The 26,312-nt window shown below is 39.9% G+C and overlaps 1 protein-coding gene across 2 annotated transcripts in view; it reads left to right on the top strand.

The window, feature by feature from the left end:
• Positions 1-25,414, top strand: part of ENTPD7 (ectonucleoside triphosphate diphosphohydrolase 7) — a 42,405-nt gene extending 16,991 nt beyond the window's left edge. For both annotated transcript variants that reach the window (XM_028098569.2, XM_088019971.1), the window contains 8 exons: positions 219-322; positions 2,638-2,694; positions 5,405-5,538; positions 8,971-9,137; positions 11,739-12,063; positions 14,625-14,710; positions 15,910-16,071; positions 17,488-25,414. In XM_028098569.2, the coding sequence (XP_027954370.1) occupies positions 219-322; positions 2,638-2,694; positions 5,405-5,538; positions 8,971-9,137; positions 11,739-12,063; positions 14,625-14,710; positions 15,910-16,071; positions 17,488-17,719 (1,267 nt within the window). In that variant the 3' untranslated portion in view covers positions 17,720-25,414. The remainder of the gene's footprint in view (positions 1-218; positions 323-2,637; positions 2,695-5,404; positions 5,539-8,970; positions 9,138-11,738; positions 12,064-14,624; positions 14,711-15,909; positions 16,072-17,487) is intronic.
• Positions 25,415-26,312: the final 898 nt, after the last annotated feature.

The raw sequence follows: 26,312 nt of genomic DNA, 5'->3' as shown, positions 1-26,312 counted from the left end.
GTATTAATAGTACCATATTGCCATTTAAGTAGGAGGATGTCCTTTGGAGGCAGTTTAAACCTTTGAAATCAAAGGAAGTACCAAAAAGAAGCTGGGCTCAGCTGGTGGATGGGCTATATGAGCAGTGAGTCGTAACAAGTCTGAGTAGAAGGTCAAGTTGAAGCTAATTGTGAGAAGAGTGTTTAACGATTAATTTTAATGTATTTTTTTTCTTGCAGAAAGCAGCTGGCCATCTTGGCTGATCTAGTGAGAGATTTACCGCTGGAGTTTGACTTCCTCTTTTCCCAGTCTCAGGCAGAAGTGATCTCTGGGAAGCAGGAAGGTACTGGGCCTCGAGGGGCACACTGGTTTGGCTCCCAGCCAGCTGTGGCATAGTCTCTCTGGCGGGGGTTTAGGATAACTTTATATATTTGATTTTTATTTTTCTTCGAATAATTTTCTTAATTCTGTATAGTTTTTTTTTTTATTATTTGCATATTCTGTGTTGGTATCTGTTTTAGAATCTGCTTTTAGAGGGGAGGAGGGTGGGGGATGGAGTGACTGGGTGATGGACATTAAGGAGGGCATGTGATGCAATGAGCACTGGGTGTTACATATGACTGATGAATCACTGAACTCTGCCTCTGAAACTAATACTCTGTATGTTAATTGAATTTAAATTTTTAAAAAATGGAAAAAGAAGAATGCTGCTTCTAGAAGTCCTATGTTTATATTTGTTTTTAACTTTGTGCTAAGTACTATGTTTATAAGAATGTATTAGTATTTAGTGATGATTCCAAATGGATATTTGGTTAGTTAATGGTAGTTTTTAAAACATACATACTTCTCTGAGGTCTACTGAGTTTGCCAAATTCCAATGTAAAGTAAATTATTAAAGTAAGGGGAAACTTTAATTTTAGGGGGTGATCGGGATGATCACTACTTACTTTTCTTTGTTACAGGCTCTCCCTTTATTACATTTTACTGTGCAGTACTGATACTTCCCTAAAAGCTTGCACTTTGGGGGTAGAGTTGATTATGTGTTCTCATGTGGCCCAAATGTGGCCTGTATGACAAATTATGTTTCCATTTCTTGAAAAAGAGAAAATCCACGCATTCTATTTACAGCTCACATAAGGGAAAAGATTTACCTTTTTCTATTTCAGTATTGCATTTTTCAGCCCTAGAATTTTCATTTGATTCTTTTTTATATCCTATTTATTTGCTGAAACTGTCTATCTTCCATTCATGCTAGGACTGCTCTTATTTCTTGATTATATAGCTGCTTTAATATCTTTGACAATTCTGACATCTGTGTCTTCTTGGGATTGGTATCTTTTCCCTTATAAGTTGAGAATTTCCTAGTTCTTTTTATGCTAAGTAATTTTATATTGTATCCTGAACATTTTGAATATTACATTTTGAGACTCTGGGTCTTTTTTCGGTCATAAGGAGATTATTGATTGTTTGATTTAGCAGGGAGTTGACCTGGTTAGGTTTATGCCTCAAACTCTGACCTGCCTTCTGTTGGCTGTGATTCTGTTGATTCATTTTCAAAACCTTGGCACTGCGATTTGAATTTGTCCCATTTGTGTGATACCCAGTGGCCAATATAGAACCTGGGCATAGCCCATACAAAATGGGTTGTCTAGCCAGTAGTTCAGTTCTCAGAACCTTTGGTATATTGTTTAGAGTGAGATCCATGCATGTGTAGCTTAGATGTCAGCCCAGAAGTTGATATACTACTTTGTTCCTTACTCTCTGTAATCTCCCCAATACTTTCTGGTTCCCTGGGGCTTACTCCTCCAGTCAGAAAGCCAGGACTTTAATTTACCTGCTCTGCCCTGCATTTCCCATGATTGCATCTGTATCCAGGGCTAAATGGTAGAGGACAGAGGGAGAAAAATAAGCAATAGGGATTTTCCCCAACTCTTAAGGCTCCTCTAGTCAGAGAAAGGATTCGTATCCTTCCGAGTTTTAGTTACCTGCCCAACTTCTGCCTCTACCCCTGCAGGATTGCCTGATGTAGCGAACAAAATAAAGGGAAAAAAACTCAAGGGATTTTCCTCCATTCTTTCTGAGGCTTTGGAGTCCCTTTTAATGCTCCTTGGACCAGAAAGCAAAGTCTTGAATTTCTTTCTCTCCCCACCTGTGTATATCCTTTTGTGTTTCAAGCTGCTTTTGAGTCCAGGCCAGGCGATATCTGGGGAGAAAAATGGAGAATTCACTACCGGTCTGGTGGTACTTTAACTTCTGATCTCTGTCTCAGTGTGCCCGTTATCATTTCCTTTCAGAGGCCTCACAAATGTGCTCCATACATTCTGTCCAGAGTTTACATTTGTATTCAGTGGGGAGACAGGATGGAGTGTGCTTACTCCATCTTGCCCAGAACCAGAACTCCCAAGATTCACATTTTTTTACCATTTGTTTTTATACATTAATCCATAATCATCTGTAGGAAATTTAGACAATGCAAATCATTTTAAAGGGAAAAGCATCATAAGATAAGAGATTTTAAGTTCATACACTGAGAGTGTGGAATAAAATACTCTCATCACCTTTTTCTAAGGAAAGGAGGAAAAGAGCGGCCCTGGGAAGAGGTGTAGACATGGCATAGCAATAGAGAATTAAGCAAGGACTTTCATATTTCTTACTTAGGAGTTTATGCATGGATTGGAATCAACTTTGTTTTGGGAAGATTCGACCACGAGGATGGTGAGTAATGCTGTCATCTTACGAGAGTTCTAAGCGCTGAAGGTTTATGTTGTAACCTATCAGTAGAACATAAGTGCTATGTTTGAGTTGTTTTTCTTTCTTTCTTTAGCTTTTTAAAACTCTTTTAAGATGCTTCATTTTCCAGTCTTAATTTGCCTTTTTTTATTTCTTTTTAACTTTTTAATATGGGAAGTTGCAAACATTCACAGAAGTAGAGTAAATAATAAAATGAATCTCCATGAACCCAGTACCCAGATGCAACACTAATTAGTGATTGGCCAGTTTTTTTGCCCCACACTCCCTCCATACAGCACAGGGTTTTTTTTCCTATTGGATTTTTTTTAAAATATTTATTTATTTATTTTGAGAGAGAGTGAGTGAGAACTAGAGAGTGCGAGTGGGGAGAGGGGCAGAGGAAGAGAATCTCAAGCAGACTCCCCGCTGAGCGTGGAGCCCAACATGGGACTCAGTCTCAGGACCCATGGGATCATGACCTGAGCCAAAACCAAGAGTCAGATGCTTAACTGACTGAGCCACCCAGGTGCCCCTCCTATTGGATTTTTAAAAGCAGACCCCAGACATATCATTTTATCTTCATGTACTTCAGTGTATATCTCTCACCAATGAGGAGTTTCAAAACAAATGAAATATATGCAATGGCATTTTTAAACTTAAAAAAGTTAACAATTTCTAATATTATGTAACATCCATCTACCCAGGTAAAGACTTCCCTTATTGTCTCAAGAATATTTATTTGTAGTTGTCTTGTTAAAATTAGAATCTGATTGAGGATCACATGTTATGTTTGATGTTTGATTGATCAGTTTCTTACTCTAAAACCGTTTCCACCCTCCCACCTCTTTTCCTCAAATCATTCATTAAAAACAAAAACAAAACTGGATCACTTGATAGCATGAATTTGACACATTCTTGATTTGATTGACTGCATTTTTGTGGGGTCTGCAACATGCTTCTCATCCCGACAGAACCTTGATTACACAGACTTAATTCTTTCAGCAAGAATAAATCACAAATATTGGCGGTAAGTGTTTCCTACTACATCACATAAGGAGTTTTATAATGTCTGGTTGTCCCACTTTTAGTCATGTTAAGACTGATCAAGTATTCAGGAGTCAGGTATTGTCAGCCTGATCTAATCTATCATAAAAATTCCCCAGCCACTTTTCACTTAATGGTTACAGTAGCCAATTGTGATGATTGCTTAGATCCATTTTTTTTATTAGAGGTTGGAAAATGGTGATTTTTCTAATTCTTTCAGTTCTTCTGCAATAAATAAAACAAATATTGTTCTTTGCTTTTTAAGATTTATTAGAGAGAGAGAGAGAGAACAAGCAGAGGGAAGGGGCAGAGGGAGAGGGAGAAGCAGGTTCCTTCCTGAGCAGGGAGCCCGATGTGGGGCTCCATCCCAGGACCCTGGGATCATGACCTGAGCCAAAGGCAGATGCAACTGACTGAGCCACCCAGGCGCCCCAACAGCTTAGATTTTTATATAACAAAATTTTCTTCATTAACTAATTACCCTGAAATACAGTTCTTATTGGAAAGGCAAAATAAGTCCTTCATTCTTTCCTTTCATTTACCAAGTTTTTGAATAATGAGTTCATGTCCTAGCATGAAAAGGTTAAAGGTAACCAGTGAAGTTTTTTTTTCCAGTATCATTATGAATTTATAGATTTTAATGTGTTTGATGCATTTTAGTCCGTCACATCATTATTCTTTTCGGTGTTCAAATTATACCATCATTGGCCAGTAGGAGCACCTTTAAGTTGGCTCCTGTACCTTTTAACATCACAGTCTACATTTCCCTTGCTTTTTGGCACACTAAGGTATTCCATGCTCATCTTGTATTCTTTCTACCTTAGACCTAGCATCAGGTACTTTTTAAGGAGCCCTGGTTTCTTTTATTGAAAAATGATATTTAGTGACTGTGGATACCAGGGGTGCTCATTGCTCCTGGATTATCCTTGCTCCTAGGCCCTTTCAGTGAACAGAGCTAGAAAAAATGTATTTTTAGAAAGAGAAAACTCATGATTTCATAGTGATAGTTCCAATTCATACTTAAAATTAAAAGGTTATTGCTTAATATCTTTGATTTTGTACTTATATGTTTTTTCTTTTATGCCGATTATGTTTCTAAAGATATTAATATAAACATTTACTTTATTTCATAATATATGCTTAATTTACCAATAAAATCATTATCAATAAGACTACTGAAATGCAGTTTAAGATATCTATTTGCTTCTATTGTCATTAAGATACATTCTATAAGGGATACAGTAAAAATGCTAGGTTTTAAGTTACTGTTTTAAGTTATAAAAGAATTCTCTATAGGGGTGCCTGGGTGGCTCAGTTGTTAAGCGTCTGCCTTCAGCTCAGGTCATGATCCCAGGGTCCTGGGATCGAACCCTGCATCAGGCTCCCTGCTCAGTGGGAAGCCTGCTTCTCCCTCTTTAACTCCCCCTGCTTGTGTTCCCTCTCTCGCTGTGTCTCTCTCTGTCAAATAAATAAATAAAATCTTAAAAAAAATAAAGAATTCTCTATAATATATAGGTGATATCATTAGATTAATTTATTTCAGTTTGTTTTTCATTTTTTAAGGAATTTCTGTTCTGGTTTTTTTTTTTCCTTTTTGATTTAATTTTGTTTTTTAATTACTAGATCCTTTCTGTTCCCTTATTTATTTCAGAATCTGATGCCGAGGCTCCCCAGGAATTGGCAGCAGGGCGCAGAAGGACAGTAGGGATACTGGATATGGGAGGAGCCTCTCTTCAAATTGCTTATGAAGTTCCTACCTCAACCTCTGTCCTTCCTCCAAAACAGGTATTTTACCTTTTAGGGAAATTCAGTTGTGAGAAATGCCAGTATTTGAGAAGAAGGCCACTGTCTTTGGACTTAGACCAACTTGCCTGGGTCCAAATATTTGTTGAGATACTTGCTAGCTTATATTATCTTGGGCAGGTTACCTCTCTGAGCCTTAATTTCCTCATATATAAAATAAAAAGAGAATAATAATAGTTTCTACTTCATAAACTTGGGAGGATGAAATGACACCATGTGTGTAAAGCACTTTACAAACTTCCCAGTATGTGATAAGTGTTTAATAATTTTAGCAATTATAATTATACTCCCCGTCTCTTGGTCTGCCTGAAGATTAAACATAATACATATAAATCCCAGAGTACAGTATTTGATACATACTTGTCTATTAAATGTTATTTCCTTTCCCTTGCTTATGATTCCATTCTTGTGCTTCTAATATTCCATACCTGACTAGAGTGTAAAGAATGTATCTCGAAGGAGAAGTTTTATCATAGAGAGGAAAAAGAAATGCAGACAGTTTTTAAGCACCTATTATGGGCAAGGAATAAGACATTATACTGCCCCCAAAAGCTTATAATCTATCAGTGCAGAGAGCCTGTGATAACAGGCAGACCATGACAGTGCTATCATCTGATCTAAACCAGGGTTTCTCATCGTTGGCACTATTGACGTTCTGGGCTGGATAAGCCTTTGTTGTAGCTGCCCCATGCATAATATGATGTTTAGCAGCATCTCAGGCCTCTACCAGATGCCAGTAATGTCCCCACCCCATTACCCTGCTCCATGAATGGGAGTCGTCCTGGCTTGTTGCCTGGGTCTTGGATGATAGTAGGCTTTTGCCTAGTGGAGGTGGAGGAGGGCCACCTGTATGGAGGCCACAGTATACGCAAGGGCACAAAAGAAGCAGCAAAGAGCCCAGAATGTCCAGGGAGTGGTGAACAGCTCGTTGCAGTGTATGGTTTTCCAGTGCAGTGTAGCTAAGTCTAGGAAGATCAGATGAAGTTAGACGGTGAGGAGTCTTAGGTTCCATGCTAGGGAATTTCACTTTTATATCTATAAACGGAGGATAGTTAGCAAAGGTTTTTGAGTAGGGCACTCATATGGACCTCATTTCATCATCTGTGAAGTAATTAAACTAAGGCCCTTTTCAGCTCTGTATTGTGTGACTGATCTAATTGATTTTTTAGGAAAATAATTTTGGTGTCAGTAGGAGAAAGAAATGTAGGTCAGGGAACCTTGGGTGAGAAGTAATAAGGGCTAAACTAGGCATTGTAAGTGGAAATGGAGTGGAGGGGACAGATTTCAAGGGTATTTTGGAATTTAAAAAAACAATGTAATATAATGGTGTGGGTAGGACAGGAAAGGATGGCCAGTGATGCTGAGGTTCCCTCCTAGGTACCTGGTAGGGTAAGGAACCCAGTCACTGAGAGAGACCCCAGGATAAAGGGTGGGTTGATGCTAAGCAAATCAGTATGGTCCGGTGGTTTGCGTGAGAGCGACTTTCTGATCTCTAGCCCAAGTCCTGCGACCAGTGAGTTCAGTTTTGAGTATGTTAGAATTTGAAATATCTGAGGAACATATGTGTTTAAATATCCAGCAAGATTGTTGGAAATGTGGGTTTGATAATCAGCAGGGGTCTGTGCAAGGTTTGGAAATTTGGGGAACTAGGTTGTAAGACATTTTAACTTTAGCCTATATTTGCTAGTATGTCATCAACAGGTAAACTGAAGGCCATGGATCCAGTGAGTGGCACTGATCCTTAAAGTCTTAAACAAATGACTTTTTTGTTTGTGTAGATTTAGAAAGTGACACTTGTGTAGAAAGTATATTTGCAAGCAACAAATTAGATGTATGCATAGCAATATAATGATCTTAAAGATGGATCTCAGTGCTTGGTAAAGAAGGAAAAGAACAATGAGACATAACACAATAGCACTTTACAAAATATAAATAATCCTCAATGCCCAAAGTGATTTTTTTGTACAATTCACAAAGTTGCGCACGTTCACAAAGTAACCCAACTACCTCTATTGAATTCTAGAATGTGTTTATTACGCCCAAAGAAACCCCGCATTCATTAGTAGTCACTTGCCATTCTCTCCTTGTAGCCCTGACAACCAATAATCTGCTTCACTGGGGCATCTGGGTGGCTCAGTTGGTTAAACATCTGCCTTCGGCTCAGGTCCTGATCCCAGGGTCCTGGGATCGAGCCCCGCATCGGGCTCCCTGCTCGTCGGGGAGTCTGCTTCTCCCTCTCCCCTCTCCCCCCTCCCCACTTGTGCTCTCTCTCTCTTGCTCTCTCGCTCTCTCAAATAAATAAAATAAAATAAAATAATCTGCTTCACATCTCCTGTGGATTTGCCTGTTCTTAGTATTTCACATAAATGGAATCATACAATATGTGACATCTTGTGTCTGCTTCTTTAACTTAGCAAAATGTTTTCAGGGTTCATCTCTGTTATAGCACGTGTCAGTCCTTCATTTCTCTTCATGGCTGAATAATATTCCATTATATGACCATGCCACATTTTGTTTATCCATTCATCAGTTGATGGACTTTTGGATTTTATTTCCAGTTTTTGGCTATTATGAATAATGCTGCTGTGAACATTCACATACACATGTTTGATTAGTCATAGTTTTCACTCCTCCTGTGTATATACTTAGTGAAATTTCTGGGCACAATAGCATCTTCATAAATTAAAAACAAATACATTCAAAACAATAATTTCATTTTACAACAGTATGTACAAACATACATTACACATTGAAGCACATTAGAATGCTTGCCTGTGGGGAGCGGGAATGGGAGTGGATATGAAGATAAAAGGAAGTAAATAAAACAAAAATGGGGCTTTGCCATAATAATTACCATGAACTGAGGAGTATGATTAATTCAACCCATGTACCTCAAGTTAAAAAAAAAAATAGAGCCCCTTTTCATTGGAGGTCCAGTAAAATGGAACTTTCCCAATCCCAGTCCCTGTCATAGGGAACATTAGATCTTCTTGAATAGTTTTAGAAAAACCCATAGAATAGGTCTCATAATGATCTCCAAAATTCCTTAAATTTATTTTTATCAAAGGATTTTTTTTTCCTGATGATAAAAATAGTACATTCTCATTTTGGAGGATTGGAAAATCAGAAGAATACGTGCAAGAAAATGACATCATCTGTAATAATGATTCTACCTTCTGTAGAACTACAGCTAGTGTTGTAGTCTCTAATTTGGCATTTAGTCTCTGTACTGTTTTATGTAGGCTTGTCACTTTGTGTCTTTGTTGAAAATAATGCTATAAGAATGAGAGAATGCTATAAGATATCTTAAAGAGTAGTTATAGCACATGAAGACTGGTGTATTAGTGATGTCATAGCTTTCTGTCAATCAGCCAAAACTAAGATTCCCTTTTTTCGCTTTACATTGTATTATAGGAAGAAGCAGCAAAGATCCTGTTGGCTGAATTCAACCTGGGCTGTGATGTGCAACATACTGAACACGTGTATAGGGTTTATGTCACGACCTTTCTGGGTTTTGGGGGCAACTTTGCCCGGCAGCGCTATGAAGACCTTGTGCTGAATGAAACCCTTACCAAAAATAGGTATGTCGACATGGGGATCTGTCTGATCTGAAATAGAATGTCATCAGGGTGCAGATACTAGGAAGAAATACTCCTATCCTACTACGATAGATATGTCCTTGCTTCCTCCTTCTTCCTGACCACTCCTGCCAATGGGGTAGTATTGCTTAAGAGACCCTGTATTAGTAGTCCCACTCAATCTAGGTGAGGGTGCATTCTGGTCAGACCCAAAAAAGTCTAGCAGCTTATTGGGACCTCTTGCAGTGTCCTGTTTCAGAAATGGTATCATAGGATAAATGAAATTAAGTTCCTTTTTTTTTTTTTAAGAATTTTTTAAAAACTTTAGAGAGAGAGAGAGAGCAAGCACAAGCAGGGGGAGCGGCAGGCAGAGAGAGAGGGAGAAGCAGGCTCCCTGCTGAGCAGGGAGCCCGATGCAAGGCTCGATCCCAGGATCCTGGGATCATTAACTGAGCTGAAGGCAGACACTTAACTGACTGAGCCACCCACGCGTCCCAGTGAGATTAAGTTCTTAATTTATAATGTGCAATGTAGTGTAGCTCTTAGCAGTTCCCTCTACATGGAAGATGTATTTGATGAATTACAGTGGAGTTGCATCTTATGTGGGAGTGAGGTCCATAGTGTGCATAAAAGAATAAAAAGCATGTGAAGTCAGAATTAACCTTTACATTGCTCTCTCATTAAGTCCAGAACAGCCAGTTTGCTCTGCAGCATGGACAGATCACAGACTCTTCATTTGAGTACCCCGTGAAGTATTTAGGCCATAATGTACAAATAGTTGTGAGATTTTCTTTATTTAAAATTATTGTATCATTACGTGCAGTGAAGGAAGCATAATAGACAGCAGAGTTTTTTTCACCATAAAATTATTCACCCCCATTTGTTTTGCTAGAAACACTAGTTTGAAGAAGTACCAGTATAGCCTATTTATAACTTTTCCACAGCAGTTGTCTTATATTGGGACCATATTAAAGAAAATACTGTCTCATAATTCTTTTTTGTTTTTGTGAGTCTCAACTACCAGGAGTTTACAGTATTTTGGGAGAATCCTGTTACCGCAGATGATTGATGAATGCATTAAAATCCGTCAGTGTGTTTGCATTCTGAAAATACTCTCACATCTGTACTCCTGTTGCTTGGGCTGCCGGCACCGCAGCATCTGGAGAACAGTTATGAGAGTTTCACACCAATTTTGTTGTGGTCCTTCTTTGTTAGCTGCTGTGCTTCCTTTTCCATTTCCTTCCTTTGTTGTTCTGCTGCCCTTTTCTCTTTGCTGTTTTCTGCTCAGAACTTGCCAGGCTGCATCATCATCCTCCCATGCACTGGTATTTTCTTGCCATGTTTCTAAGTTCCTAATTCAGAAGATTTATTCTTCATCTCGTGTAGCTTCTAATCTACTAGAGAAACCTGTGCTTCCTGGGATGTCAGAACATAATAGTTCCTTCCTCTTCTTCTTTTTTTTTTTTTTTAAGAGAGAGTGAGAGAGCAAACAGGGGTGGAGGTAGGGGGAGAGGGAGAGAGAGAATCTCAAGCAGGCCCCATGCCCAGTGCAGAGCCTGATGGGGGGTTTGATCTCATGACCCTGAGATCATGACCTGAGCCAAATCAAGAGTCGGATGCTCAACTGACTGAGCCACCCAGGCGCCCCTGGTTCTTTCTTCTTAATATGATTTTCTGACATTGTTTTGTTTTGTTTTGTTTTGTTTTTTCTATAGTTGGTGTCACATCCTTAAAATAAGTTCCAGTCGTTCCAAAGCATTTTGTGGTGTTGCCACATTCCCACTCCCTCCTTTAGTCTTTACCCTTGTGGGGGCATCTTCATCCCAGGAAGTCCACTCTTCAACATGTGTCTCTTCAGGAACTGGTGAATAATTAACCATGGTTGGCAACATTATTTGGTCTTCACTTAATTTCTGTTCTCGGCCAGATCTGTATTTCATCCCCTTAGGAATGGGAATTTTGTTGCTGGGCAAAGTACTGACTTGAAACAGCCAGAACTGTGTGACGGCTACGGTGGGGATGAGAACCTGCCCCTCCCCCCGTCCCTGCGAGGGGCCGGGCATATCCTTCCTATTGCCGGCAGTTATTACTGCACCACCGACAAGGTCCCCTCCTCAGGAGCCTCTCCCGGGCCTGCCTTCTTCACCTCCTCCCAGGGTTTTGTTGAACGTTAGAACTGCACTCGGTGTGGTGAGATCTTGACACTTTTAAGAGACCAGTGGGAATGAAGACTAGATTGAGACCCGCAGATTAACATTTCCAGTTTCACTCTGCACTGGGAGATGTACACGAGGACTGAACGGTTGGACAAAATTTGATCACTGCCATAATTCTCTCCTTTCTTTCCTTCCTTCCTTCCTTCCTTCCTTCCTTCCTTCCTTCCTTCCTTCCTTCCTTCTTTCCACTAAATTGAATTTGCTTAAGGTAAATTTTGATGTGTTACGACTGATGCTAAAACTCCATTCTTGTTTCTAGGGATGCCATGTAAAACAACAAGATAATCTGTGAAGCACATTCTTAGACCAAGTTTCTTAAACTAGGTGTTTCCTAGAAGAGGGTGAGTACATTAGTGATGTGTTTTGTGTGTTTTTGTCATTGTGACAGGTTGCTGGGCCAGAAGACTGGTCTGAGTCCAGACAATCCATTTCTGGATCCCTGCCTGCCTGTGGGCCTCACAGATGTGGTGGAGAGGAACAGCCAGGTGCTGCACATCCGAGGAAGAGGAGACTGGGCCTCTTGTGGGGCGATGCTGAGCCCCCTGCTGGCTCGCTCCAACACCAGCCAGGCCTCGCTGAATGGCATCTACCAGTCGCCAATTGACTTCAACAACAGCGAGTTCTACGGTTTCTCTGAGTTTTTTTACTGTACAGAGGATGTGTTACGCATTGGTGGCCACTATCATGGGCCAACGTTTGCCAAGGCTGCCCAGGTAAATTATTTATAATAAAGATAACTCACGCCAGCTGCAGCCATTTATTGGATGCCTAACTTTGTATCAGATGCTGTTCAAAGAGCTTTGCATGCCTGATCTCACTGGATTCTTCGCAGGGGCCCTCTGAGCCCTCGTTTTATAGATGAGAAAGTGGACTCAAAAGTTAAGGAACCCGCTGTGCCGGACTGTCTTCTAGTTCATTAAGCTTAGGTTTCCATGCATGTTGTGATCACCCAGATTATCACCCAAGTCCATAATTGTGGTGGCTAATGGTTGTTCCTCTAGTTTTCCAATAATCTTGTTTAATGTTTGTGGACAAAAGTATCATCCCCAGAGATTCTTCCCCTTACTGGGTGTTCTCAGTTGTAATGTGCTTTTGGAGATGATGTCACACAGGTGGGCAAGTGCACTTTCATTTTTTTGGTTTGAGTCATTAGGAGGCCAGAATGGTATATAGGGTCACTTGGAATATTAGAAAGATGTTGGGAAAAGCAATGTCGGTGTAAGTATTATTTAAAACTAAAATGCAGAAGAAATAAAAATTCATTTAGAGCATATCTAGGATGTTAGCAGCTTATAAGCTTAAATCATTAGTTACCTGAACAGGTAAAAGTTTAGCTAACTTTCTATAGCTCCTTTTTTTAAAAAAGATTTATTTATTTTAGAGTGAGCAGGTAAGCGGGGGGAGGGGCAGAGGGAGAATATAGCTCCTTTAATTTTTTTTTAAGATTTTGTTTATTTGAGAGAGAGAGAGCGTGTGTGCATGCACAGTTGGGGGAGGGGCAGTGGGGGAGGAAGAGGGAGAGAATCTCAAGCAGACTCCACACTGAGCACAGAGCCCAGTGTGGGGCTCGATCCCACGACCCCGAAATCACGACCTGAGCCGAAACCAAGAGTGTGATATTCAACAGCTGAGCCACCCAGGCGCCCAATCTCCTTCTTTAATTTAGATTCATTTCTGAAGTTTTGCCTATCTTTCTGATCTCTCTTTTAGCGCAGAAACTTATGGGAAGAATCTGTCCTTATATTTTTATTCTTTCCTTTCTGCTTTGTTACAGTTCTCTAGGGTTCTCTGGATAGAAGACTTGCAATTTAATAATATCTGTGGGATGCCTGGGTGGCAGTCAGTTAAGCATCTGACTCTTAGTTTCAGCTCAGGTCCTGATCTCAGGGTCATGAGATCAAGCCCCGAGTCAAGCTCTGTGCTCCACACTGAGTCATGAGATTCTCTCTCCCTCTCCTTCTGCCCCTCCCACTCTCTCTCGAAATAAATAAATAAATCTTAAAAAAATATATATATATTTGTAGTGTGTGTAATATTCTGTTCCCTAAAGGCAGTCCCTAAGAAATATTGAGGGGGCACCTGAGTAGCTCAGTTGGTTAAGCATCTGCCTTCAGCTCAGGTCATGATCCCGGGGTCCTGGGATCAAGCCCCATGTTGGACTCCCTGCTCAGTAGGGAGTCTGCTTGTCTCTCTCCTTCTGCCCCCCCAAATGTACTCTCTGTCTCTCAAATAAATAAATAAAATCTTTAAAAAAGAGAGAGAGAAATATTGAGGAAAACCTGGTTTGTATTTGTTCTTCTCCAGCCTCCAGGAATACACTCATATTCCTTTTCCTTTCCAGCATCCAGGGCTCTCTAAATGTCCATGGCCCACATCTTTCTCTCACTTTAAAACTTCTTCAGATTCTATTCCCTTGAACACCAAAGGGCTCAAGTTATTGCTTGCCCAAGTTGCTAGTGGCTTAATATGTTCTCTTTCCCAGGTAAAAGAGATAATTTTGTTCTTTTTTTTACTTTGACTCAACTGTTACTTTCCCAGTTATACCTTCCCTAGCAACTATATCCATAACTGCAGCCCTTCCCAATATTACCTGTTCCCCTTTCCTGTGAGCATTTATGTCATCTAACACACTCTGTACGTATGTGTATATGTATATAGGTATGTGTGTGTTGTATGTATGCATGCATATATATGTATTTGGTTACTGTCTGTCTCTTACTACTAGAATGTGAGCTTCATGTTTTGTCTGTTTTGTTCACTGCTAAATCTCCCTGGCACCTAGAATAGCACCTGGCACAAAGTAGACATTGAAGAAATACAAGTTAACTGATCAAACCAGAAGGAATGATTCCTTTGGGGAGAACTACAACATAGAGACAGGCCAGTGGTATAATTTTGACCATTCTGTACCATCTACTTTACCTGCTCATGTTAGTCTGACATAGAGCAGAGTGAGGCTCCCTTTGGCTTTGATGTTGCTCTTCCTGGTCCTAACCTTATCCCTGTCTGAAGCTGAAGAGGCTCAGGAGCCATGTTGGGCTGGCTTTGTATTGGACTTGAGGTGATGGGAATAAAAAGGAGACCCGCAGCAGCCTGCATCTGCATTTTAGTACTTGTGTTGCACGGTGTCCAGTGAATGAAGATGGCGTTTCTGTTTTCCTTTGTCAACTAGTAGCCCATGAGTAACTTTAGACATGGAGCAGCTGTGACTGTAGGGAGGTTACAGGGTTTGGCTTTAATTTCACGTTGCAACATTTCTGTGCACTTGTTCCAGGATTACTGTGGCATGGCCTGGTCAGTACTAACTCAGAGATTCAAGAATGGCCTCTTTTCATCACATGCAGATGAGCATCGACTCAAGTAAGTAGCTTCCTTTTCTCCTTTATATTTGGCCTGAACATGTAGATGGCATATTATAATGAGGGAGAGAGAGCAAGTAAGAGCACAGATGTGATTTTATGCTGAAGGAGAATTTGATTATTTTTGATTTTGGTTTTCTGAGCAATAGGGGCTAAAATAGTGAGCCTAGTTTAGTGAAGTCAACGAAAACCAGGGTCACCGCAAGGTTTTCTCTGAGTGGCTTGAAATCAAAAGTGGTGGGGGGCGCCTGGGTGGCTCAGTTGGTTAAGCAACTGCCTTCGGCTCAGGTCATGATCCTGGAGTCCCGGGATCGAGTCCCACGTCGGGCTCCCTGCTCGGCAGGGAGTCTGCTTCTCCCTCTGACCCTCTTCCCTCTCGTGCTCTCTATCTCTCATTCTCTCTCTCAAATAAATAAATAAAATCTTAAAAAAAAAATCAAAAGTGGTGGGTTTTTTAAATTAAAATATGGAACATGCAGAAGGGTAGAAAGAAAAGTAACATAAACCTCACCCAGCTTCAACAAGTGCCAATATTTTGCCAGTTTGGTTTGTCGGTCCTCCCATTTTTGTAAATATTTGTAAAATATCTTAAACATAAACAAAAATAGAAGAGTATCATAAACTTCCGTATGCCTGTCACCCTGTTTCTCTACCAGTGGTTATCAGCTTCTGCCCAATCTTGTTGCATCTATTTTCCCACCCTTCTGCCCTCTTACCGCAGCTGGGTTATTTTGAAGCAAATCCCAGACATCATGTAAGTAGACTTGTAGATACCTCAGCAGGCTCCTTGAAGATAAGGACTCATAAAAAGAAAAGGGGGCACCTGAGTGGCTCAGTTGGTTAAGCGTCCGACTCTTGACCTTGGCTTCAGGGTTGTGAGATTGAGCCCCATATCGGGCTCCGTGCTGGGCATGGAACCTGCTTGGGATTCTCTCTCTTCTTCTCCATCTGCCTCTCCTCTGCCCTCTTTCACTCTAAAAAAAAAGAAAGAAAAAGAAAACAGTCACAATATCACTACTGCGAAAAGGCAGTCCTCACTTTTGCGTTAAACAAGATAAAGTAGGCGCAGGTTTGGCTCCACCTAGAGGCAAGGAAGGTGAAGTAGAGAGAGACCGGTCTTTTTTTGACATCCAGGGGGAGTACATAGAAAACATTAGAATTCTCTTTTCTTCTTTAAAAAAATATTATTTTGTCACACAGATATCAGTGTTTTAAATCGGCTTGGATGTACCAAGTCCTTCATGAAGGATTCCACTTTCCCTATGACTACCCACACCTGCAGACAGCCCAGCTGGTATATGACCGAGAGGTTCAGTGGACACTGGGAGCCATTCTGTATAAAACACGATTCTTACCACTCAGGTAAACTGGACTGAACTGGCATCTTGAGATCAGAGGATGTTGGTTGGTGTCTCAGAATAGGTTTCGTAAGTGACCTTTCTCCCTCAAAAAAGCATCCGAACTAACTCCCTTTATTACTACGCCATGAACTATTATTACTACCCAAGCATGTTGAAACAGAAAGAAGGTTGAGAATTTAATCCGGTGTCTGTTCTTTAGCTTTGCAATTTCAGGAATTCAGTTTTATTTATCCATAATAAATCAGTCTTTAGGATTGAGCTGTTACTTAACTAGTTCTAAGATACTGAGTGGTAAACTAAAATAAAACTAAAATGCCATTCTTTGGTTACTGTAGAAAACATCGGATTAGAGAACTGGGGTAGGCTGTGTGTATAGAGCAGTCTTCCCTAATGGGTAGAGTCACTCTAGAGATCATGTCATTGATTTAGAAGGCTTTTTGGTGGGCCAGAATTAGAACACAGCACATGAGATGCCCTTAGGGGGGGTATTGTCATCAAGCTGTGATAAGCCTAACATCTTGTTCTATGTACCATAAGATATTTGGGAGAAGTTTTAGGTTATCTCTCCCCTGGATTGTTTCAGATACACTAAAATGAATTTTTAATCTTTGCTGCCTGTTTGTCTAACCTCAGAAGAGAGAGGTGAGAGAAGTGGGGAGCTAGAGTATGCACTCCGGATGAAGGGCTGAGGACTGCCGTGCAGAAATGCTGTACCAGCATTTGCCAGTTCTCATTTGTCAGGACAAGCCAGAAGTCCATATGTCATAGGCAGACTTTCAGTTTGGAGATTCACATTTTAAGAAAACACTGCAGGTCAAACAAAACAAAAATGGATCTGGTGTCTGGACCAAAGAGCGGCTTCATTCTATGCATGCAGGCTGCTGCACTTTGGCTTACAGGTCTCCTTACTTTTTTCCAGACTACAATACTACTGACCAGGTGACAGATTTCTCTAGATATAGCCTAAATCCTCAGGAAGCACAGTCAATTTTTTTTTCAAAGATTTAGATACACTCTGATGTCTTGATTGGATTTAGGGGCCACCCTATTCTTGTTAGTACCGTATTTACAGACTGGATGTATGTATTTACAGAATAGTATGGGGTCAATGTTAAGACTAAGGTTATAGATGATCAGTTTTACTGTTCATTTTTTTGCCTTCTAATTCTGTCCCCAGATCCTGGAGGATGTAGGCCCGTGAGGCTTCCTCTGTAGGCCCTGGCAGAGAAAGTACAGGAGGAATCACATAGTGGCCCTCGGGCTGGAGACATTCTTTAGCTTTGCTTGCCCTGTGGAGCTGGTATCCTAGCATATTTGCATGAATAGAATAAATGAGATAACACTGCTGGCCTTTTAAATCAACATAACTGTTTCTCTTTGAAATTAACATGACTTTCCACCTTCCAACTCTTCCTAGGGATCTGCGGCAAGAAGGTGTTCGGCAGGCCCATGGCGGCTGGTTCCGCCTCTCCTTTGTCTACAACCACTATCTCTTCTTCGCCTGTATCCTGGTGGTGCTACTGGCCATCATCCTGTACCTTCTGCGGCTACGCCGAATTCACCACCGACAAACTCGAACCTCGGCTCCACTGGACTTGCTGTGGATTGAGGAGGTGGTGCCCATGATTGGGGTACAGGTAGGGCCGTGAGGCCGGACAAGGACTTGGGGAGCTTGAATACCCCAGAGTTGCTGCCCATTGAATTCCACCACTTTCTTGTACTGGCCTCAGATGCTGCTCTGCCTGACCTTGGGATTTCTACCTTAATATCTACTTTAATTCCTTTTCAATATCTAGGTCCTCTTCTCTGGGAGAAGCTGTAATTTAGTCTATGAAGAACTAAATAATGAGAGTTTGGTGCTAACAAAGAGGACCAACCTTAATCCAGTTGAAGCATGCTCCTACCCCTTTATCCGAAAGGTCTGGTGTGGTCCTGGCATCTAGATTTTTCTCCCCTTGCTAAAGCATGAAGTTTGGCATTGGGCAAACTGGAAGCCTGGTTATAACCAAACTGGAGCACCTGATAACAAAGCCGAAGACATTCCAGCAAGTGCAGCAGCCACTTCTTTCTCTGTAACAGAGATATCATTTATGTGGACATCCACACCCTTTCGTAGGGATCCAAGATATTTGCATTTCAGTGGAACAGACATGAACTTCCAGGCAAACAAAACATAGTTTCTTTGCTTACTTGACAAAGAAGTCATTATGAGTGTGGTCCAAGATCCCTGACATAATGTTGCTGATGTTAATTAATTAGTATGTGATTTTAAAAGGTTAGAATCCCTTCTAAGTGAATGATCAAAGACTTTGACAGTATCTTATGTAATACCTGGTATGACCAGGATAGAAAATGTTTCTGTGTCTATGTGCTTCACTGGCTGTTTGGGCATTAATTTTTCTTTTTGAGCCTTAAGTGTGTTTGTAGGATGGAGAAACTGATGGGATTGGAGCTCTGGATTTGTCTGGTTTTAAGTCACTGTCTCTAGGCCTATTTTTATGAGCCCCTTTACAGGAAAATATAAAAAGAGTTCCTTTATTTCACTAAGATCAATACATAGTTTAATACATAGTTTGGGAAGGCATATATTTGGGTTGTTTTTAAAGAAGGAAAGAACAGTATCAGGAGAGTGGGCAAAGGCAATAAAACCCAGGCTCTTATTTATTAATGTTTTCCTGAGAAATAGAAATTTTCTTAATATGACTCTTGGAATGTCTGAAAAGAAGCAAATTCTAAACTTAGGAATACATAGGTAAATCTGTTAATAAGCCACCTGGCAACTTTCAGAACCTTTGTTAAGAGATTGCTCAGTCGTAGAGTGCATTTCCATTAATGAGGAGAGAGAAAAGCCCTATGATTACATTTCATCCACTGCCCTTCAGGAGCCCCGTTCCTCTCCTACATGTAGCCTTTTACCTGAACCTTCCCCAGTGGGATCATCCTCATGCTTTATCCTTTGCTACATGTAGCCTTGAATGTCCCTCCCAAGAATATGCTCCCAGACTTGCAGTGGCTTTGTTTTCCTTTTTGTCACTATATTTTTAGGGCTGACTTTAATGGGGAAAAAAGGAGAATTATTAAAACATAAATTCCATAGTGGGATCAGAAAGGAATTAAATGCTTCATAAAACAGAGAAAAATCAAGATCCTCCTAGAAATAAACTGAGATGAAAATAAGTATACTCTTAGTTGGTAGGTGAAAAGATATGAGTCTTAAATTGTTTTCAAATTAGATAAAAATGGATCTAGCAAAGGGTCTTATAGCTCCCTCTGGAAATATTTTTACTTTTCATTAGGGCTTTATGTCACAGCAATTTCCTTTACTCTTTAAGACTTCTAAATTGCGTTGATTTTCTTTGACTTCTTACCTTTGTATCACTGTGAGTGAACCTTCGCCATATGAGTGCTGCTTATAAATAATGTCAGAATATGTTTTTTGCTAGCCAGTGCCTCCTCAGGTACTCTTTCTTTTTCCCTCATCTTGGTTTCCAAATACTATTTTTGGTTTTCTTGTGAGATCTGGTCAGTGATCTGGTCAAAAGCTACCTAATTTAGCTATTAGTGATCACATTCGTGTGCTCGAAATGAAGCTGAAGCAAGGAGGAGGTGATGAATCTAGTTTGAAAGCTCTTATTAATGAAGTTATTCTTCCTGGTTATAATAATGATAGCTGCCATTTGTTAAGCATTTACTGTGTACCATACACTCTTAAGAATTTTATGTATATTATTTAATCATTATGACAGCCTTTCAGATGGGTATTACTTTTTTGTGTTCTTTTTATAATTGAGAAACTCAGGATATCCTATGCTTATCATTTTTTCAGTGTAAATGTATTTCTTATTCTTAATTTATTTTAATTAGTTCTTGAGTTTTTGTTTAGTGTATTACATCCTGTTTATTATTTTAATATTATAGGATCTAGGCTTGTCTTTGTTACTGTATGACTTTTCAGAGTTCCATGGTATAAATGTAAGAAGGACAAATTTTTATCATATTCCTCAGAAAAACTGAGTATTTCCTGTCGGTGTTGGTTTCTGTTCTTCTTTCATTGCTCCCAATTAACAGTTTTAAATGAAATCTCAGTAGCTAGAGACAGAAGCCATTTATTCTTTGAAGGCCAATTACTTATATTGCTTTCTCATAATCGTCTTGCAAATGGAATCAATCTTGTCTTTAACCCTCTTTAAAGACTTTTTAAGATTTTTTTAAAGATCTGTGTTTGTATTTCTGCATTTTCAGTGGTTTCCCTGTGAAGATATGATTTCATTTAAATTCACATCCCAGCAGTTCCTTTGAATCTTACCAACCAGTCTTCTTGATAACAGCAAAATGAATGCAAATGGTTGTAGTACTTTTATCATTAGTGAGACAGGCCACAAATGTCAAAATCAGAGTCAGTGGCTGATAGGATGTGATGCTTTATTAGTCTTACGATGATGGCACAACCCATCACTTTTCTCTGAATTCTTGTCACTAGGACATAATGAAAATATGTATCGTACCTACGTATATGGCATTACGTTGATTTAAGTTGCAGTTAACTCTAGGCAAAATTATACCATCTTTGTCTCTGTACATTAGCTCCTTGGATTGATTTTCCTTGGTGTAGGGAATTTAGTCACTTTCCAACAACCTTGTCTTAATCTTTCATGTTCTCCAAAGCATTCTGCCTCCCCTTCCCTCAGCCTGACAGCTTTCTTTACCTTCAAAGGCCTTGGGCAGTGATTATTAAAATGTGGTTGATTGAGTCTGTCATGCATTTGCTAAGCTAATCTTTTCAGGTATCACATCTATATTTGTTGTTGTATAGCTGACACAAAACATCGTATTAGCTTCAGGTGTACAACACAATGACTTGATATTTGAATACACTACAAAATGATCACCACAATGAGTCTAGTTTCCTCCTGTCACCATATAAAGTTAACTAACATGCAACTTGGTGTTATTGATTCTAGTCACCATGCTGAACATTACATCCCATGATATGACTTGTTTATTTTATGACCCCCTTCTTCTGTCTTGCCCACCCTCCCTGCTCCCCCGCTCTGGCAACCACCAGTCTGTTCTCTGCATCTATGAGTTTTGTTGTTTCTTCTTGCGTGTTTTAGATTCTACATATAAGTGAAACCATATGGTATTTGTCTTTCTCTGACTTATTTCACTTAGCCGTAATACCCACAGGGTCCATCCATGTCACAAATGGCAAGATTTCGTTCTTTTTTATGGCTGAGGTGGTATTCCTTTGTGTGTGTGTGGAGGGGGGTTGTGTGCATCTTCTTTACCCACTCATCTGTCAGCGGGCACTTGGGCTGTTTCCTTATCTTGGGTATTGTGAATGATGCTGCAGTGAACATATGGGTGCATGTACCTTTTCGAATTAGTGCTTTCATTTTCTTCAGATACCTGGAAGTAGACTTGCTGGATCACATGGCAGTTCCATTTTTAGTTTTCTGAGGAACCTTCGTACTGTTTTCCCTTATGGTTGCACCAGTATACATTCCCACCGATAGTGCACAATAGTTCCCTTTTCTCTACATCCTCACCAACACTTGGTATTTCTTATCTTTTTGATAATCACCATCCTGACAGATGCAAGATGATATAGCTCATGGTTTTGAGTTGCATTTCTCTGGTAATTACTGATGCTGAGCATCTTTTAATGTGCCTGTTGGCCATCTGTATGTCTTTGGAAAAATGTCTGTTCAGGTCCTCTGCCCATTTTTTAAATCAGAATGTGTTTTGTTACTGAGTTACAGTTCTTTTTATAATTTGGGTATTAACCCCTTACCATATTTATGATTTGCAAATATCTTCTCCCATTCAGTAGGGTGCCTTTTTATTTTGTTGATGGTTTCCTTTGCTGTACAGAAGCTTTTTAGTTTGATATCGTTTCATTTGTTTATTTTGGTTTTTATTGCCATTGCTACTGGAGTCAGATCTAAGAAAATATAGCCAAGAGTGATGTCAAGAAACTTATTGCCTGTGTTTTCTTCTAGGAGTTTTATGGCTTCTGGTCTTATATTTAAGTCTTTAATCCATTTTGAGTTCATTTTTTGTGTATGGCGTAAGATCGTGGTCCAGTTTCATTCTTTTCCATGTGGCTCTTCAGTTTTCCCAACACCATTTATTGAAGAGACTGTCCTTTCCCCACTGTGTATTCTTGCCTCCTTTGTTATAAATTAATTGATCATAAATGCAAGCGTTTATTTCTGGGCTCTTTATTCTGTTCCATTGATCTGTGTGTCTGTGTTTATGCCAGTACCATACTGTCTTGATGACGACAGCTTTGTAATATAGTTTGAAACAGGAGCATGATGCCTTCACATCCATATTTACATTTTTGACATAAAATAACTTCTACTTCTCACTGGTATTATCTAAATAGATGCTCTCCCCACCCCTATCCCCATGCTTTTGTTTTACTTTTTGTCAGAAGTGAAAGACAGGTAGGTGGTATGATTTAGGGGAAAGAACACTGGTGTCAGGAACAACTGATCTTGGATTCTTGTCCTGGCTTTGTCATTGACTAGCTCTGGTATTCCAGGCAAGTCACTTGCACTCTCTGGTTCATTTCTCATCATAAAACTATAAATCTATAGACGAGATGCTCTGAGGCTAGTTCCAAAGGGACTAAGGGACTAACCATTGGCCTAAGGAACTAAAGGTGAGGGAGAACAGAGGAAAGTGGTAGAGTTTCAGGAAGTGGATTTTGGTCTTTGGTTTAAAAGGCCAGGTTCCCCAAGGGAGCCAGTGGTCATCTCCTACTTTATCCATTGTCCCTGATATTAAGGTTGATGGGAATGGAGTTTCCAACAGCAATCGTTCTATGTAAATTTCAGGAGATGAGATTTTTACAGGTGGGATTTTAGAGGTCTGGCTTCTGTTAACCCCCTTGGTTTTATGGATGACGAAATTGAGGCCGAGAGCTGTGGTAATATGTGCAAAGTCACAGTGGCCTCCTGGATTCAGTTTTCTCTGTTCTCTGTACTACAGATACATACCTTTGACAGCTGCAATGAAATTCACATTGACAGAATCTTGCTGCAAGATGGTGTATTTCAACAGAATCTATTCTTTATAATAGAGCTGACTGCAAGTAACCATGCCCAATCTTTATAACTGCTTCTCATCTTCATTTGTGATCGCTTTGCTCACATTTAGGAATAATATATGAAAGAAATACTTTGTTAGAAATAGCACCAAGTTGTTACTACATCTATTCTACCTGCTATATTTAATACTTTTAAACTTTAGATGTTTCTTTTAAACAATTTGCTTAATTTTGTACAATTTTCTTAACCACAGCATCTAAGCAATTCATTTGATGGTTATAACTGAAATTATTTAAGGTGTAAATGCCTATTAGATCTACCTCATTCATGAACTTGGCTGTAATTCTTGGGCACTTCTCAGACTCCCTTACAGAAATAAAATGCTATTTCTTTTTGCTGTCTTTAAACTTCTTTTCATACTAATTCAGTATCTATTTTCCCTGTGTGCTGTGGTATGTGATGTCACTTCATTTGGGATCAAGAATTAAGGTAGAAGTAGCCACAGATACTTCAGATTCTCCCAAATTAGCCTCTTAGGTCATGCTTAGTTTCAGAGTCCGGCCACTAGGGCCACATGCTCTGTCAAACAAGGATTTGGTTGTTGTTAACAAAAAATACTTGTTAAAAAACAAGGACTCCTTTATTATATACTAATAGACTTCCCTTGTATTATTACATAAGTGTTTTCCTTTTACTCTAATTCATTATTTCCAGTTTGTCAGTGCCATTATTAGAGGGACAGAGAAGGTCAACATCTGTTGACCATTTTGTTTCTCTGGAAGTCTGAGCACTAAGAAAATCCTTTTATTTGTAAAATTGAGTCATTACTCATACTTTAAGGGCTTTTTACTTTTTTTTTTAAAAGATTTTATTTATTTGACAGAGAAAGACACAGCGAGAGAGGGAACACATGCAGGGGGAGTGGGAGAGGGAGAAGCAGGCTTCTGCCGAGCAGGGAGCCCGATGCGGGGCTCGATCCCAGGACCCGGGGATCATGACCTGAACCGAAGGCAGACGCTTAACGACTGAGCCACCCAGGCGCCCCAAAGGCTTTTTACTTTTAAAGTATATTCAGTCAGGACCTGCCATTTTTATAAAAACCAAAGTTGAAAAACCTTTCTGAGTCAAGGATGTTTATAGCCATGCAAGTATGGTTTCAGGCAAGCCTGAGGACACGTCTGCTCCTGAGCCTCTCCTTTTAAGTAGTGCTGCTCACAGCACCCCTGGTGGCCTACCACTCTGCTTCTCCAGTATTAAGGTAGCCCTGATGCTTTCCTGAGGAGCCCCTCCTGCAGAGGACGTGCCCGAGTTTGGCCTGTTAAAATTGCTAGTGGTGAACGCTCTGTACCTTATTAGCTTCACAATTCTTTCTCTGCACAAGGATCCTAGACAAATACTCTGATTTTTGGTATTGCTGTCATTATGTTGTGTTTGAAATTCTCATTCCACAATTCCTTTTGTGGGAGCCCTGAAGTGTATGCCTTGTCTCCTCCATTACTTCTGCCTTCAACAATGAACTCCACAGTGTTGAAAGGCACCTATTATGACCCACAGCCAGACACTCCTGTCTTGCTTTAAAAAACCAAAGGCTGCCTATATTGCATCACTTTGGGGGGTTGCTAAGACTATGTTTTTCTAATGCTTCACATTAAATAATTTTGCTCAACAGTTGTTAAAGTTCTGTTAAATACTGTTAAATCGGTGTTGAACAAAAGTGCCATGCATATTAGAGATGCACTGTCCCTTATGCAGGGACATGGTATCTGTGTTACATAGGCTGATATATAACCCACCATTCATTCGAGAACTGGAAGGAATGCTACAGATCAACTGGTTATCCAAATGTCATGATCATCACTTTAGGCAGTCATCAATACCTCTTCTACAATGGACAACATTTGTCAGTGTAAGTCAAAGACAAAAAATTCTGCATTGATAAAAAAGCCAGGTGTTTTAATTTCCTTTGATGTTTTAAAAACAACTGACAGAATTATTGACAAGACTTTTAAAAATATTAAGGGAAATTCATTTAATCTTCTAGGGATATGATGACTTATTTTGAAGGAAGTGTCTGGAACCTCAATCTGTAACTGTCCATTTTCCATTCATTAATGCAATATTTAGTATATGTCTAAACTGGGAATAATGCAAACATAAAAATAATTCAGATAATCTCCGTTCACCAAGAGCTCAGAGGATAGGCACAATACACTTATGTAGCTAAATGCAACCAGAATCTGTTTTTCCAAACGTACTCATCTGTAATAAAAGAAAAATGAAGTAAAACACCTGGAACTTGAACTTGTTCTTTGCCACTTTGTTGGAGGGAACTGTAGAATCACTAGCATATGGCTTTTGGGGTTGGGTCAGACTGCTCTCTGCTGACTCAATTATTAACTAAGGACAGCCTCAGTTTGGGGATCATGAGATGATGGATAGGAACCTGCCCCAGTGACCAGTTTCTTTTCTTTAAAGAATTCTATCTAGAAGAGGTGATAACCCATGAGCACACTAATAGGATCAGATTAAATGAGATGGGGGTGGGTAGAAATTTGGAGGGGATGGCAATAAGCTGGTCAAAACTTTCTAAGGTGGCTAGGCCATAAAGGCCTAAGCCAGTGGTGCCCAATTGCCTGCACACTGAAATGACCTGGGGAACTTAAAATACGTCTATCACTGCTCCCAGACATCATGATTTAATTGGTCTTGGGTGAGGCTTGGGCTTTAAGATTTTCAAAAATTTGAATGTGAAAAAAGTTAGAAGCTACTTCTAACAATAGTATAAGCCCCGGGGTCTGGGATTTTTTAAAAAAATCAAAGACAAACTATTATTTCTGTTTTGCTAAGAACCACTTGAGCATAGTATCTATAGGTCACAATGAAACTCACAGAATATTGGAGTTGAAAGGGAACTGAGATCATCTAATTGAGACTGTAAATAGGCAAACCTTAGGCCATTTATGGCTCTCAGATGTGTTCAGCCTGCATCATGTTCTAAAAAACCTGAAATCAGCTGCCAATCCTTGAGAGCTCTCACATAAAAATCTAGATGTTTTGTTTCTTTAAAAAATCAGATCTGACAACTCTGGATCTATACAGCTGCAACAGGCCAGAGTTCAGCAATGGTTTAACCCCTTAGCTGGGGCACCTGCTCTCTACTTTGCCGCTGTCTTCACCAGCCATA

This window comes from Eumetopias jubatus, unplaced genomic scaffold, assembly GCF_037043125.1.
Source record: "Eumetopias jubatus isolate StellerSeaLion01/CBP00866 unplaced genomic scaffold, mEumJub1_p1.0 scaffold_17, whole genome shotgun sequence".
NCBI classification, from domain to species: domain Eukaryota; kingdom Metazoa; phylum Chordata; class Mammalia; order Carnivora; family Otariidae; genus Eumetopias; species Eumetopias jubatus.
This window is presented reverse-complemented; position numbering and strand designations above follow the sequence as displayed.